The sequence below is a fragment of the Oxyura jamaicensis genome, chromosome 1 (assembly GCF_011077185.1).
Source record: "Oxyura jamaicensis isolate SHBP4307 breed ruddy duck chromosome 1, BPBGC_Ojam_1.0, whole genome shotgun sequence".
Lineage (NCBI taxonomy): Eukaryota > Metazoa > Chordata > Aves > Anseriformes > Anatidae > Oxyura > Oxyura jamaicensis.
This window is the reverse complement of record NC_048893.1, coordinates 3838575-3851336: the sequence shown is the minus strand read 5'-3', so window position 1 is coordinate 3851336 and position 12762 is coordinate 3838575. Positions and strand designations below refer to the sequence as shown.

The 12762-nt window shown below is 43.7% G+C and overlaps 2 protein-coding genes across 5 annotated transcripts in view; one reads left to right on the top strand and one right to left on the bottom strand.

Moving 5' to 3' along the window:
• Positions 1-5259: 5259 nt before the first annotated feature.
• On the bottom strand, positions 5260-12442 carry ATP5F1C (ATP synthase F1 subunit gamma). 3 transcript variants are annotated; one of them, XM_035342570.1, is made up of 10 exons: positions 12266-12442; positions 11665-11699; positions 10638-10769; positions 9762-9966; positions 9159-9302; positions 8721-8785; positions 7954-8109; positions 6818-6914; positions 5944-5981; positions 5260-5399 (listed from the first exon to the last, which is right to left on the bottom strand). In XM_035342570.1, exons 1-9 carry the CDS (start codon positions 12307-12309, stop codon positions 5975-5977), a joined length of 885 nt encoding a protein of 294 aa, XP_035198461.1. In that variant the 5' UTR covers positions 12310-12442; the 3' UTR covers positions 5260-5399; positions 5944-5974. The 3 variants fall into 3 exon arrangements, with proteins under 3 accessions (XP_035198461.1, XP_035199235.1, XP_035200006.1); XM_035343344.1 differs by lacking the exon at positions 5944-5981; XM_035344115.1 differs by lacking the exons at positions 5260-5399; positions 5944-5981 and having other exon boundaries at positions 6814-6914.
• Positions 12443-12496: 54 nt separating this feature from the next.
• Positions 12497-12762, top strand: part of KIN (Kin17 DNA and RNA binding protein) — a 13985-nt gene continuing 13719 nt past the window's right edge. Inside the window, exon 1 of one of the 2 annotated variants that reach the window (XM_035341364.1) lies at positions 12497-12669. In XM_035341364.1, coding sequence (XP_035197255.1) covers positions 12556-12669 — 114 coding nt within the window. In that variant the 5' untranslated portion in view covers positions 12497-12555. The remainder of the gene's footprint in view (positions 12670-12762) is intronic. The other variant, XM_035340581.1, reaches the window with a different exon arrangement.

The window sequence follows — 12762 nt, the reverse complement described above, 5'->3', positions numbered from 1 at the left end:
GGAAATTGGGGGGAAAAAGGTGGTGATGGAGGGGGAAAGGGAGGTGTGTGGGGAGGGGGTGTTGAGTAGGGGACGGGGGGGGTGAGGTTCTGGGTGAATAGGAGAGGGTGAATTGAACGGGAGAGGGTGACGGTGGGAGGAGGGCTTGGGTGTGAGAGGCTGAGCGCGAGGGACCAGGTGGGTGTGAGAGGCTGAAGGTGAGGTGGAGGCTGAGTACGAGAGGCTAAATAGGAGGGTTCCAGCTGAACGTGAGAGGCTAAACATGAGAGGCCGAATATGAGTGGCTGAATTGAATATAGGAGGCCGAATACGAGGTGGAGGCAGAATACAGCAAGTTAAATATGAGGGTCCCCGCTCAATATAAGAGGCTAAATGTGAGAGTCCCAGCTGAATACAAGAGGCTGAATATGAGGTGGAGGCAGAAAACAAGAGGCTAAATAAGAGGTCAAGGCTGAATATGAGGGCTCAGCTGAATAAGAGAGGCTGAAGATGAGATGGAGGCTGAATACAAGAGGCTAAATACAAGGGTCACAGCTGAATATGAGAGGCTGAATATGAGAGACTGAATAAAAGGTCCTGGCTGCATATGAGAGGCTGAATTGAATATGAGAGGCTGGACATGAGAGGAGGCATTGGGCGTGAGAGGCTGAGTACGAGGTCCTGGCTGAACACGAGAGGCTGAATATGTGAGGCTGAATAGGAGGCTCCGGCTCAGTATGGGAGGCTGTTGTGTTCAGTTTTGCTCCCCTCAGTAAAAGAAGGACTTCCAGGTCCTGGAGTGTGTCCAGAGCAGGGCTATGAAGCTGGTGAAGGGCCTGGAGCACAAGTCCTGTGAGGAGCTGCTGAGGGCACTGGGGGTGTTTGGTCTGGAGCAGAGGAGGCTCAGGGGACACCTTATTGCTCTCTGCAGCTGCCTGAAAGGAAAGGGTGGGGAGCTGGGGGTTGGCCTCTTCTCACAGGTAACTAGGGATAGGACCAGAGGGAATGGCCTCAAGATGTGCCAGGGGAGGTTCAGGTTGGAAATGAGGAGATATTTCTGCTCAGAAAGAGCGGTCACTGGGACATGTTGCCCAGGAAGGTGGTGGAGTCACCATCCCTGGGGGTGTTCAAGGAAAGGTTGGACGTGGTGCTTAGGGACATGGGTTAGTGGTGACATTGGTGGTAGGAGGTGGTTGGACCAGATGATCGTGGAGGTCTTTTCCAACCTTAATGATTCTATTATATCCCCCTCCTTCCCTAAAAATAAAATGAAAGTGAGGTTTGCTGTAGCACTGGGAGGGAAAGTGGGTTTCTGGTGGTCTTTTGGGGACCCAGTTGTGCCCAAGACTGATGATGCCCTAGGTTGGGTCCCCTCTCTGTCCCCTGTCCTCCGCAGGCCACATCCCTGGCTGAAAGCAGCCAGGCCAAGGGCAGGTAGTGCTGGGTCCAGTGCCCACATGAGGCTGGAGTTGAAAAAAAGCTCATCATTAAAATATTAAAAAATAAAAATAAAAATGAAAATCTTGGTCAAACCAGTCTAGATGAAGGACTTTTTGATTGTTTTGTTGTTGTTGTTGCAGCTGGGCAGAGAATGGCATTCATGGCTGATGTCGGTCCTTTCTGCAGCATTCTCCATCACCAGGTTTCCCCTCAGGGAAACCTCACATGTCCACAGGTGCTTCATACCCACCGATATCAGTCGTTTTCTGCCCAAACCTTGCCATTAAGTCTTTACTTATGCGCAAAACCCTTTAATTAGGCTTCATGCTAACCATGTCAGCTTGTCACTGGGTTTGGAGGTTGTGGTTTGGGGCTACTATGTCCCACCTCATCACTCTTGCACAGCCTCACCACATATCATCACCACACAAATCACACATGTTGCCAACCCGCCATCAGGTTGGTTTTGGAGCAACCTCCTGTGGAAGTTGCAGGGTTCCTGTGCTGCAAGGAATGTGAATCTGAGAAATGGGAGGGAAAATTTTAGTATAACAGAGAGAATCCTTTGATAGTGATGGGACTTCTCTAGGACACACGAAAGAGCCTGATTTAAGAGACTTTAAAACAAAATTGATTTTGGAGCCAGGAGACTTTTAGGGGTTATTTCTCCCTTGCAAGGAAGAGGAGAAGAAAAAAAAAAAAAAAAAAAAAAAAAAAGCTGACTTCTTACACTCCTCCCCTTTCTAATTTCAGTAATTGAAAATGTGTTTGTGAATCTGTTCTGGAACTGCAGGTTGTTGCACAGGGTGGAAGCACAAAAACAAGCAAACAAGCATCTGTAAAAGCACGCTTGGGTATGCTTGTTTGCAGGTAAGAGGTCCCCCTCCAGTGCCATCCCTGATAACAAGACAGGGCATAGCCAGGGAACTAGAACACCATAAAAAAACAAAACAAACAAAAAACTCCCACCTACACAAAATAAAAGCCAATGACTTTTAATCAAACAGTGGAGAGCAGGATGAGCACGATGAGTGTGGAAAAGTATGCAGCCTTGCTGCGGTATGTGGATTCTTGAACGTAAGGTAAGAAGGTGCTTGAATTTCATGGGGAAAACAGGTCTGAAGTAGGAAGTGTGTAAAACAAACACTATGCACACAACATAAGCCAAATAATTGATTTGGGGGGATCTTTTGGGGAATAGAACAATGGAATTTGGCAACAGATGTAGCAAAACTGGGAACAATGAGGAAAGTTTTTATGGGTGAGTTGCTTATTTGGGAAAAAAAAGAGGGCAGGGAAAGGATGAAACGGTGGTGGTGGGAAGGAGGATCCAGAAATAAAAGTCATAGTTATTTAGTGGTGCTAGGGTGGAGGGGTGGAGTGAGGAGCCATGAAGTGTTATATGATACTGCTTGGGTGGACACTAACACAAAAGCAGAACTGTAACTCATTGTATGTAACTAATCTGAGTGTGAAGCACAGAATTGTAAATAAGTGTTGTATTACCAGAAGTTAATTAGTTTGTGAATTACTCCTTGATTTATTAGATAATTAGTAGTGTGCTAATTAGTCAATAAACAGTCTAGTCTCTCGGGTCAGCCACCTCTCAAGCCTGCAATCTAGGGAGAGGGGAATGAGACTGAAGTCTGCCAGTTCATCATTTTTCAGGACATGGCACGTTCTTTGCTCACTCTCTTCAATCCAAGCAGCTTTGGGGAGTTTTGAACTGACATTTCTAATCTTGGAACCTTTTTTTTTTTTTTTTTTTTCGGAGTGTTCTAAAAAGCTGCAAATGCACAGCTCCTTTTTGAAATTTCAGAAGTATTCTTAAGGGAATTAACATGGGATTCAAGGAGTTGGAAAGAACTTCCTTCAGCGGACGTGCTATTCCTTTGGTAACTAGGTCACTAGGTCAGAAATTTTGATGCAGAGCTGTTGTATTCACCACAATGACTGCAAAGTCAAGAGGATGTTAGGGCCAAAGCGTCTAAACTGTTGTAAAATCAAATGCTGTTATTCAAACAGAAGATTAGGATCTTTACCTCATATACATATGCATGAACCTTTACCTATAATCTCAGCAACAGAAAATGGACTCAGAGGACAATTAGTCCTGAAAATGCTAGGCCAAAGCACAAGGCAGAACATGCTACACAGGGGCAGGTCCAGCAGCCCTGGCAGAAACCCAGCCTGCTGGGCAAGAGGGCAGCACAAAAAGATGGGGACACCCCAGGGCCTGCAGTGGGAACTCAGGCTTGACCCAGGCTGCGTGCTAACCACTTCATTGTCTTGGGAAGGGTAGGGAGGGAAAGCAGGCTGGTGGATATAGAAGGGATTTCCTTGCCTGAGGGGAATTGATAGACATGATGTATGGAGGACAAAGAAGAGAACAACCAGACAGGATGAAGGCAGGAGGGTTGTTTTCCTTCTTCAGGGTGCCTTAGCACATTGAGGTGCACCATGGAGTTCCTCCTGCCGCGGGCCCCTTCAGCAGTTTCCAATTTGCCAACCAGTTTCAGACAGACCAACATTTTCATGCTCAGCATTACACATGCACACCATCCCTCTCATCTGGGACATGAGAAATGGATCCCTGCTGACCCCCATGAGCCTCTTACCCGCTCTGCATTCCCAGCTGCAGGCAGGCTGGGCAAGGCCAGGTGGGCAAGGCCAGGCAGGGGGGATTTTTACACAGCATCTGCAGAACATGCAAGGTGCCGACTGCAGGCCAGGAGCCAACAACGCTCCACTAGAACAGCAGCTGTGGAAATCAGGCACCGCTGGAAAGCTTTGGCCCTACAGGTGTGCAACATTAGAGTGGAATATAAATCATCAAGACTACCTCAAAAACGGAGATTATTTAAGTATAGGGCAAGCTACCAACAGAGTAAATTATGATCTACTGTTGTTTTAAGCTTCTAAGTTTAAAGCAGTTTCCCACACATAAGTAGAAAAGGAAACATGACAAAGCTTGATTTAAGTGTTCTAAATAAAAATAAAATCATGCTTCAAGAATTATGGGATCGTGGTTGTGAACTAGGAATTGCACTGGATCAAACAGCACTTACGGTTCTTAGACCAGCTGACTTAGGTCTAACTAAATCCAAGAGCAGCTTGAGCAAACAGCACGTGGCTGCTTATGCCCGTCCCTGCTGTCAAACTCACAGATGGGTTGATGCTTAATGCCACATCCATTTTCTTCAGATCTCATCTGCAGATCCTCTTCCCATTTCTGTCCTGTATGATGCTGAATCCTTCAGAGCTCTTGATTGCAGAACTTGGGGGTGGGACCTTTCAACTTTTATGGTCATACTGCTCAGCTAATTCTTTCCTACACTTCTGCTATACCCTGTTACTTACTTTTTTCCTTTCTCATATCTGTCATGCCCAGTGAAGGCTGGAAATAGGAGCATTATTGTATTTTACAGCATTCAAATATATATAAACAGTGTGCATTCTAAATAAACACTGAAATGATTCATATCATCAGCTCAGTTTTAGAATGCAAACTCCTGGAAACAGTACCAGTATTGTGTTTAAATGAGATAGAGGTCAGTGTTCCAACTGCACGATGCAGAGGTGATTCCTCCGTTCCCCTCCTTCAGGGCACAACACAACGCATAAAGAAAACCCCAACACTTTAAAACACAAGGTGTTATAATACACTGAACATGGAATCTCTTTTACTCTTCAAACGAAGCTCCCACTTATATGATTTCTATGCCAGAAATTAAAAAAATACAGTTCACAGCCTTTAAAAATTATGTTTTAAAGAGCAATCAAGTCAAGGCCAGATGTTTAGACAATCAAAAGCATTTGCTCCATAGACAACCAAGAACACGTGTTTCATGTAGGTGGTTTATTGTAAGAATTTACATATATTTCTGGGGCTTTACCACTTATTCACAAAATAGCAAAGCAGTCTCATTACCACAGACACTGGTAAGTTAAACCATCTGCTCAGAAGAACTCTTCTTCACCTGTAAGGAAAAGTGAATCAAATTAAAATCCTTCAATTAATTCTTTTTTAAACTCATCTCCTCCAATCTAAATGCTTTGTCAACTCATTCATCTCCCTTACTCCCCGCTCCCCTCAAACTCTCCATATCAAGTCTGTTTTTCCTTGAAGCTTTACATTTTCAATGTTGTTTATTTTGCTAAGGAACTCTCTTCGGGTACAATGTCTTACAGACATTTTTAAGTCATAGCATAGCATGTCAGGGCACTATAGAAAAAATAAACCGTAATTTCAAATGAATCCAATAACCTATAAATTAAAAAGAAACTCAAAAAACTGTCCAATATTGATGTATGCTATCGTGGGCATAGTATGTTTAAAATAATCGGTGCTCTCTTTAATAACCTCTTGCTTAGATTCAAACTCACAATGGGCAGTTTCTCATCTGCCTGGGAGCAGAAATTTGCCTGAGCAGTACCTCTGAACTCTGACTTCCTCAATTAACTTTAAAACTGTCAGTGTTTAGAAACCATCCATTTTAAATGCAATCTATTCCATAACTTTACCTCTTGGATTTGGCTGAACCTCTTTTGTCGATTAATCCCTGGTTATGATATTATGAGAAAAAAACAGAACAAGCAGGTTAGCAAGCAACTCATGCAAATTAAGGCAAAACTATGCAAGTATTCGTAACTGTAAATGTATTGTGAGGAGCACAATACAGCACTTAATTGCAATATGGGATGTATTCCAGATACTTTGTAAACATACAGGATATTATCACATGTATTTGCATCTCTGAGTACACCACAAGTTTTTCAACTGTTAGATGTAATACACATTAGCTACATGCAGTTACAAAGTGTGGTCTAAGCCCACACATTTTGTAACCTGCTGTACACACAGTTGCAGAACTCCATTCTCAGGGAAACAAGCAATATACTCAACTTTAACATTTATCATACACAGTTGGCAACAACAGACTCTAGAAATTCTCTTCTTTCCAACCCCTCCCCCAGACTTCAGAACACAGAAGGCTGATTTATGAAAAGGCCTTTCAGTCACCTGAGTTCCTCCACTGTACTATAGCAATGTGCTGGGCTGCTTGAGGCAAACAGTAGGAAACAAACAGGTAGAGGGGAAACCAATTCAAAGCCAAAAATGAGGAAACATCCTCTGCTCAGGCAAGGATGTGTGTTGAAGCTAAAAATCTACTTTACCAGCTGTTGAAGCATATCTGGCCAGAAAAGACTGTCAAGCTTCACACTTGTTAGTACAACTGCCACAAGCTGAAAAACCTGAGAGTCATGCCATGGGCTGTCTTTCCCTTGGTTCTGGAAGTTACATGCCTTGACCTTCCCCATTAACCTGACTGAAGCAGGATGCAAGCATGACCTGACTTTGGAAAAACTCCTGTGTCACGGTTATACGGGTACTCACAGAGCAGCAGCACCAGAGATGATCTCAATAAGCTCCTTAGTAATGACGGCTTGACGGGTACGGTTGAATGTCAAGGTCAATTTGTCAATCATCTCAGCTAGAATAAATTAAGGTGGGAATTTAAGCATGTAAGTATTCAAATTCACGACAAGTTGTATGAACAGAATACCAAATAGTCTTGTAAATCTATGAGGATGATCGAGAGTCACACTGCACTTTGCAGTGTTCCCTACAGGTAATACTACTCACAGACAATCTAGAAACTAGATAATTTGTCTCGAGGCAACAGAATTAAACATTTGAAGAACAGCTGACAGACTAGTAAATTGGTTATGTTAGTTGTTTGTGCCAATTATCACTTACTTTAACGTAAAACCAAATACTGTATGCTTGTTTTAAGTTAGATTTCCCTGTCAATAACCACAACAATACTTTCTTCCAAGTTAGTGCTGTTCTGGCAAACGGAGCCTGATTTTTTAAATTCTTCTTTTCAATGGAGATTGTACCACCACTTTCAATATAAGGAGGTCGGCAGAGACCCATACTTACTGTTCCAGGTAGCCCTACTGCATATCACATCAGCTTCAAAGAGCTACCAGTATCCTTTATGCAACACTATCTTCTTGAGACTGAAGTCTTATCACCATGCCCCGTTAGATGTTATTGGCTGTCTCCCACTAATACCAACTACAACTCACTGCAGTGTGCTCAGCCTGGACATTTCCCAAGGAATACTTGCATATTCTCAACTTTCTGCATGACAGGTGGTAAAATATTTAGCCAGTTTCAGTTTCCCCACTTTTAAATTGATGCATCCTCAAACCAGCCACCATCTTAGTTGAATATTTCATCTTCTTATTAAAACAAAACAAAAACAAAACAAACAAACAAAAACATTAGTTCACTTTCAGTTACCTAGTCTTGTTTTCTAGATAATTGGCAGCAATCCCTCTTTCCAGGGACAAAATGAGGTTCACATGTTCAGAAAAAACCAACGGTAAAATTAGCTCACAAAAAAACGACTCAATTTACAATGAAGAGAGAAGCTGGTTCACTTCTCATCATTTTGGAAGCAAAAAATTGCAAAAAGGGAGGCCAGCAGATGAAGTCCTGGAAAACCCAGGGAGCAGACTTACATGCATTTTTGCTTGCGTTGTCCATAGCAGTCATCCTAGCACTCTGCTCACTGGTGGTGGACTCCTTCAGGGAGTAGTACAGAATATTTGCTAGTGTAAATTCCTGGTAGTTTCTCAGCACATCAGCATCAATGTCATCGTAGATACTTAGGCTTTCTGTAAAATAGGGAAGAGTGGATTCAGAGAAATCCAAGCTGTACTACTTTTAACAAAACACCACAATATCATGTGGAAGACTTGTCATATGAAAGCTTGTTTCCACTTAAGGCTATGTGGAGGGATTTTTTTCCTTGTACTATTTCTACTTTCATAACAAAATTTTAAATACCAGCACAATTACATATTTGATGTGTTTAAATTAAGTTTCATCACTAGCAAGCCAGATTTTGACAAAGGCCAAAGCCTCAGTGGAGTATTATGTTTAATCTTCCCACACAATGCTGCACAAACATTGTGGGGTGTTCTTACTGAATAGTACAAAACCACTCAATGCCAAAAACACTGGAACCAAGAGTTTTGCATATGCATAATTCTTGCTTGAGACAGAAGTCTCAAACCAAAATTAGTACAATGTTTCTTTTTCACCCGCCTCCTCACAGCTCCTTGGTGTGTCAGCCATAGATTGCCAAGAAAAAGCAATCTTTTAAACTTATCATACAGGCACCATAATAAGATAATTTAACATCTTATTTCCATATGCAGAATGCTTTCTCTGTGAAAATCCTTCGTCACTGCACATATCTGGCGGTTTCCAGTTTGCTACTTACCAGAACCAGCAACTGTTTCAAATGAGAAGATCGGTTTTTCATCAGTTTTGTAGGAGATGACAGACCTAGATAAAAAGAGAATTGGCTTTGGCTGAAGAGCCTAAATTGAGCATTAAATATCAACTTCAAATGGACAACTTCTGTCCTAGTTCCTCAAAGCTTTGTGATATTCCCGATGAAGAAATATCAAATATCCGAAAAATAAAACGAGGCACTGACTGGAAATATAACAGCACGTGCTATGCAAGAAGAGAACTCCAACCATAGCTATTAAAAAAAGCAACAACCAAACCACAACATCAGCTCTTCACACACAATAACAAACCACGCTGAATCTTCTAAACTGAACGTGCCAATTCACAGTTAGTTTTCACATTTTATTTCACTTGGAAGTCTTCCACCCAAGATCTTTCCAGTGCAACTTCAGTTTAACCTTACCTGAACCGATTGAAGATGACAGAGCCTTCATCAAATTCGTACCCGGAGTTTAGCAACTCTGAAGCGATGACTGAAGCATCCCCAAAGCTTGGAGGTCTCCGGCCCACTTCTTTGAATGTCATCAGGAAGTAATTGCTGTGCGTCCTGCAGTAACAAAACCTGCGTCAGAACCAAGCTGGTGCTCTAGCGAACAACTACCTAGGACCAAGAGGCAAGGACTGACACTAACGTACTAGTGTTAAGAGACAAGCATCCTACTGAATTAGGATCTGGGAGAAATTTTGCTTCCCTCCCCCAGTTAAATTATGATTATAGCTTCATGATAAGCACACGCTTGCAACAGGGCTCACGTTGCTACCTTGCATTTTTGGAGTAAGTCTAAAACGTCATGTAGCAGTTTCACAACACAGCAATCAAATCCAAGTGATCAAAACCCATTTTAGTACATCAGCAGGTTTTTTTTTCTAAAGGAACCTGGATTTAGCACAGTTAAATGCAATTAGCTGTGAACGCCACACAGCTTTGAGCAGTTTTGCAATTTCTACGACAGGAAAAACAAAAAACAAAACAACCAAACCCAACCTCTCTTCTTTTTTATTTTACCTTTGAAGTAAGCCTCTAATCTTGTCGCCTACACCAACCACCATAACTTCTTTCCCCGCATTTGAGAGGTTGGTAATCTGACTCTTCAAGCTTTTAGCAATAGATGTATGGATAGCACCACACAGACCTCGGTCGGAGGACACACCAATAAGCAGGTGCTTCTTCTTGTCCTCGGGTGCCTTAATTTCTGCTTTCTCATACAGAGCTGAAAATAAAAGGAAATAGGTAAGTTATTCAAAGGTGTCAGGAAGCAAATAGGTCTCATCAAAACATCTTTGACTAATTTCAGTTAAAATCATCGGTAAAGTGATTCCACATCATAGCCAGGTGAATTTTACCTCCCTCACAATCCTTTTAAGTTTGCACATGGCCTGACCAGAGGTGACAAAGAAGCAAATCAAAGCCACCTGCATCTCTGCGTCAGAACTTCAACTAAATATGACACTGATTGCAAGTCCAGCGTCCAAGAAGCACGTGCAGTTCAAGAGTTTCCAATGAGGTTTGGCAGTACCTTTAAGCATTAGAGCTCATGGTACAGGGATACAACACAATTTCATTAACAGAAAGCAGGAGGCCAAAAAATCTGAGTAATGTTGCTTTTATGACTCATAAAAACAATTATGAAACCACACAAAGTTAAAAAAAAAAATATCAGGTGCCATAACAAATTTCACACTACAACTCTTAAAGTACTTTTCCATAAATTACTTATAAAGGAATACTCACGGTAACAGTGGCTTAGGGTTACAAATTCTTTTGGAAAAAAAATCTACAAAAAGGTTAAAAGTCTAGGCATTTAAAAGTCTACGCATTTAGCAACACCAAAAAGCTTCCCCCCTTCTATTCCCACACCAAAGTGCAAGAGCCTTCTCTCACCCAGTGCTCCTGTTCCATATATTCTAGCAGGCTTCAGCTCCCTCTCAGCTCTTGCATATTTTGCTGCAGAAACCATCTTCATGGACTTTGTAATTTTCTGAATGTTCTTGATGGACTTCAGACGCCGGGTAACTACAAGGTTAATAGACGAAGGTCAAAACTGGTTAACACAATAAAACGCTAGCAAGAGCTATCCAGAAATCATTCTCCAAGTTCCTCGAAGAAATAAATAAACAACGCCCAAATAAACCTCACAGAAGATATGCCCTTAGTATTTTTTGTACCAAGATAGAACACACAGTAAACCAACTAATGCAAATGCATCCTTACAACAGTTGGTTTTGCACCCTAGACATAAATTCAGTATTTTCCCAACATAAGATTTATTTACTATTCTCTTTCCTTCCATTTCTACCTGTTTCTCAAACATAATTTGAGGTATGTTGCCAGCTTTTCTTTTCTGGGAAAAAACCCAGACCCAATACTAAAAAGAGACAGAATAGCTTCCCTCTTCTATTTAGATTGTGGCAATAAGATTCATGAAGATATTGATGTGAAAAGAAAACAAAGCAGCTGTCCTAAACACAAGTCCAAGACCATAAAGCTGTATAAGAACCTGTCAGTGATGGCTTAAAAAAGCATAATCAACGTGGAAACACTCAGACAACCTTCTCTTCCCTAGCATTGGATAAACACACAATAAGCATAACAAAATAAATGCTGTTCAGCTAAAGGTAAACAAAAGCCTGGTTTTGCACACTTGACAAAGTTACTTTTAAAACGTGTTGGCGTAAGACTATGCTGGTTTGATCATATGGCACCTAAATTAGTTCTAGCAATCTTTTAAGCAGTGACTTTCCTGAAGGACACATGGTTCGTGTGAGTTCATGGCGGGTCACGTATCACCGTTGTGGTCTACCACAATGACTTTAACCAACAGATACAGATACCAACTGAAATTATCTTCTAACAAGGGGTCTTCCTGCAACATTTCCCTCTCTTAAAAGCAGCCAAAAGCAGCACTTACTGTCTTTCAGAGTTGCCATATTCCTGACTTGGCCCCTGAAAATGAATGTGGGAGAAATTAGCACGGTTCATTGCAACACCTGTCAAAGACAGGTCTGTTTAAGAGAGCTGGAAATTTAAGAACAGTTATTTTTCAAAAAACACCCCCCCCAGTAGGGACACTTCTCTCCAAACCTTTCACATTTCTCTTTCTCTCTCTCTCTATATATCACTTAACGGGTTATCCACTACCTTGGCTAACACAGCATAAGACAACCAAGGCCCGCAGAGCAGGGCACCAGAAGGACACAACCTCCAAAACACCTCACGTTTTTCTTCTTAAATACTTAAACGCAGGAAGCAGAGAGGGCCTCACCGTGACGAGCACCCTCCTGGCCCAGTCCATCACCCTGTACCGCCAGCTGCCTGCCCACGAAGAGCAGAGCCCTGAGACCCCTTCCTCGCCCGGCCCCATCGCTCCCCTCACAGCTCCCCCTGCTCCCTCAACCCCTCCTCACAGCTCCCCTCAGCCCCATCGTCCCCCCGCAGGTCCCCCCGGCCCTTCACAGATCGCTCCCGGCCCCATCTCCCCTCACAGCTCCCCCCTAGCCCCTTCCCGTTACCATGCCGGCTGGTAAAGCCCGACGGCGGCGCCCCGGCACAACATGATGGCGGCGGCGGCGGCGGCGGCGGCGGCGGTGACAGCGGCAGCGGCAGCAGCGCCCGGGGCCAAGATGGCGGCGGCTCCCCCCGAGCCCCGCTGAAGGTCAGCGCCGCCGCACCGCGCATGCGCGAAGGACTCGGAGGGGGAGGCAACTTCCGGCAGCACCTCGGAGACTTCCTGTAGGGCCTCGGCGACTTCCGGCGGTGGCTTCCGGGAGGGTGCAGGGGAAGGAGCGGGCTCGCGGGCGCCATGGGGAAGTCGGATTTCCTTAGCCCCAAGGCTATCGCCAACCGCATCAAGTCTAAGGGGCTGCAGAAGCTCCGCTGGTACTGCCAGATGTGCCAGAAGCAGTGCCGCGATGAGGTGAGCCCCGCCTAGGTGCCCGAATCCTGCCCGGGGGAGCGCCTCTGAAGGGCCCCGGCCCCTCAGGGGCTGCGTGTGGGGGCTCCCGAAGGG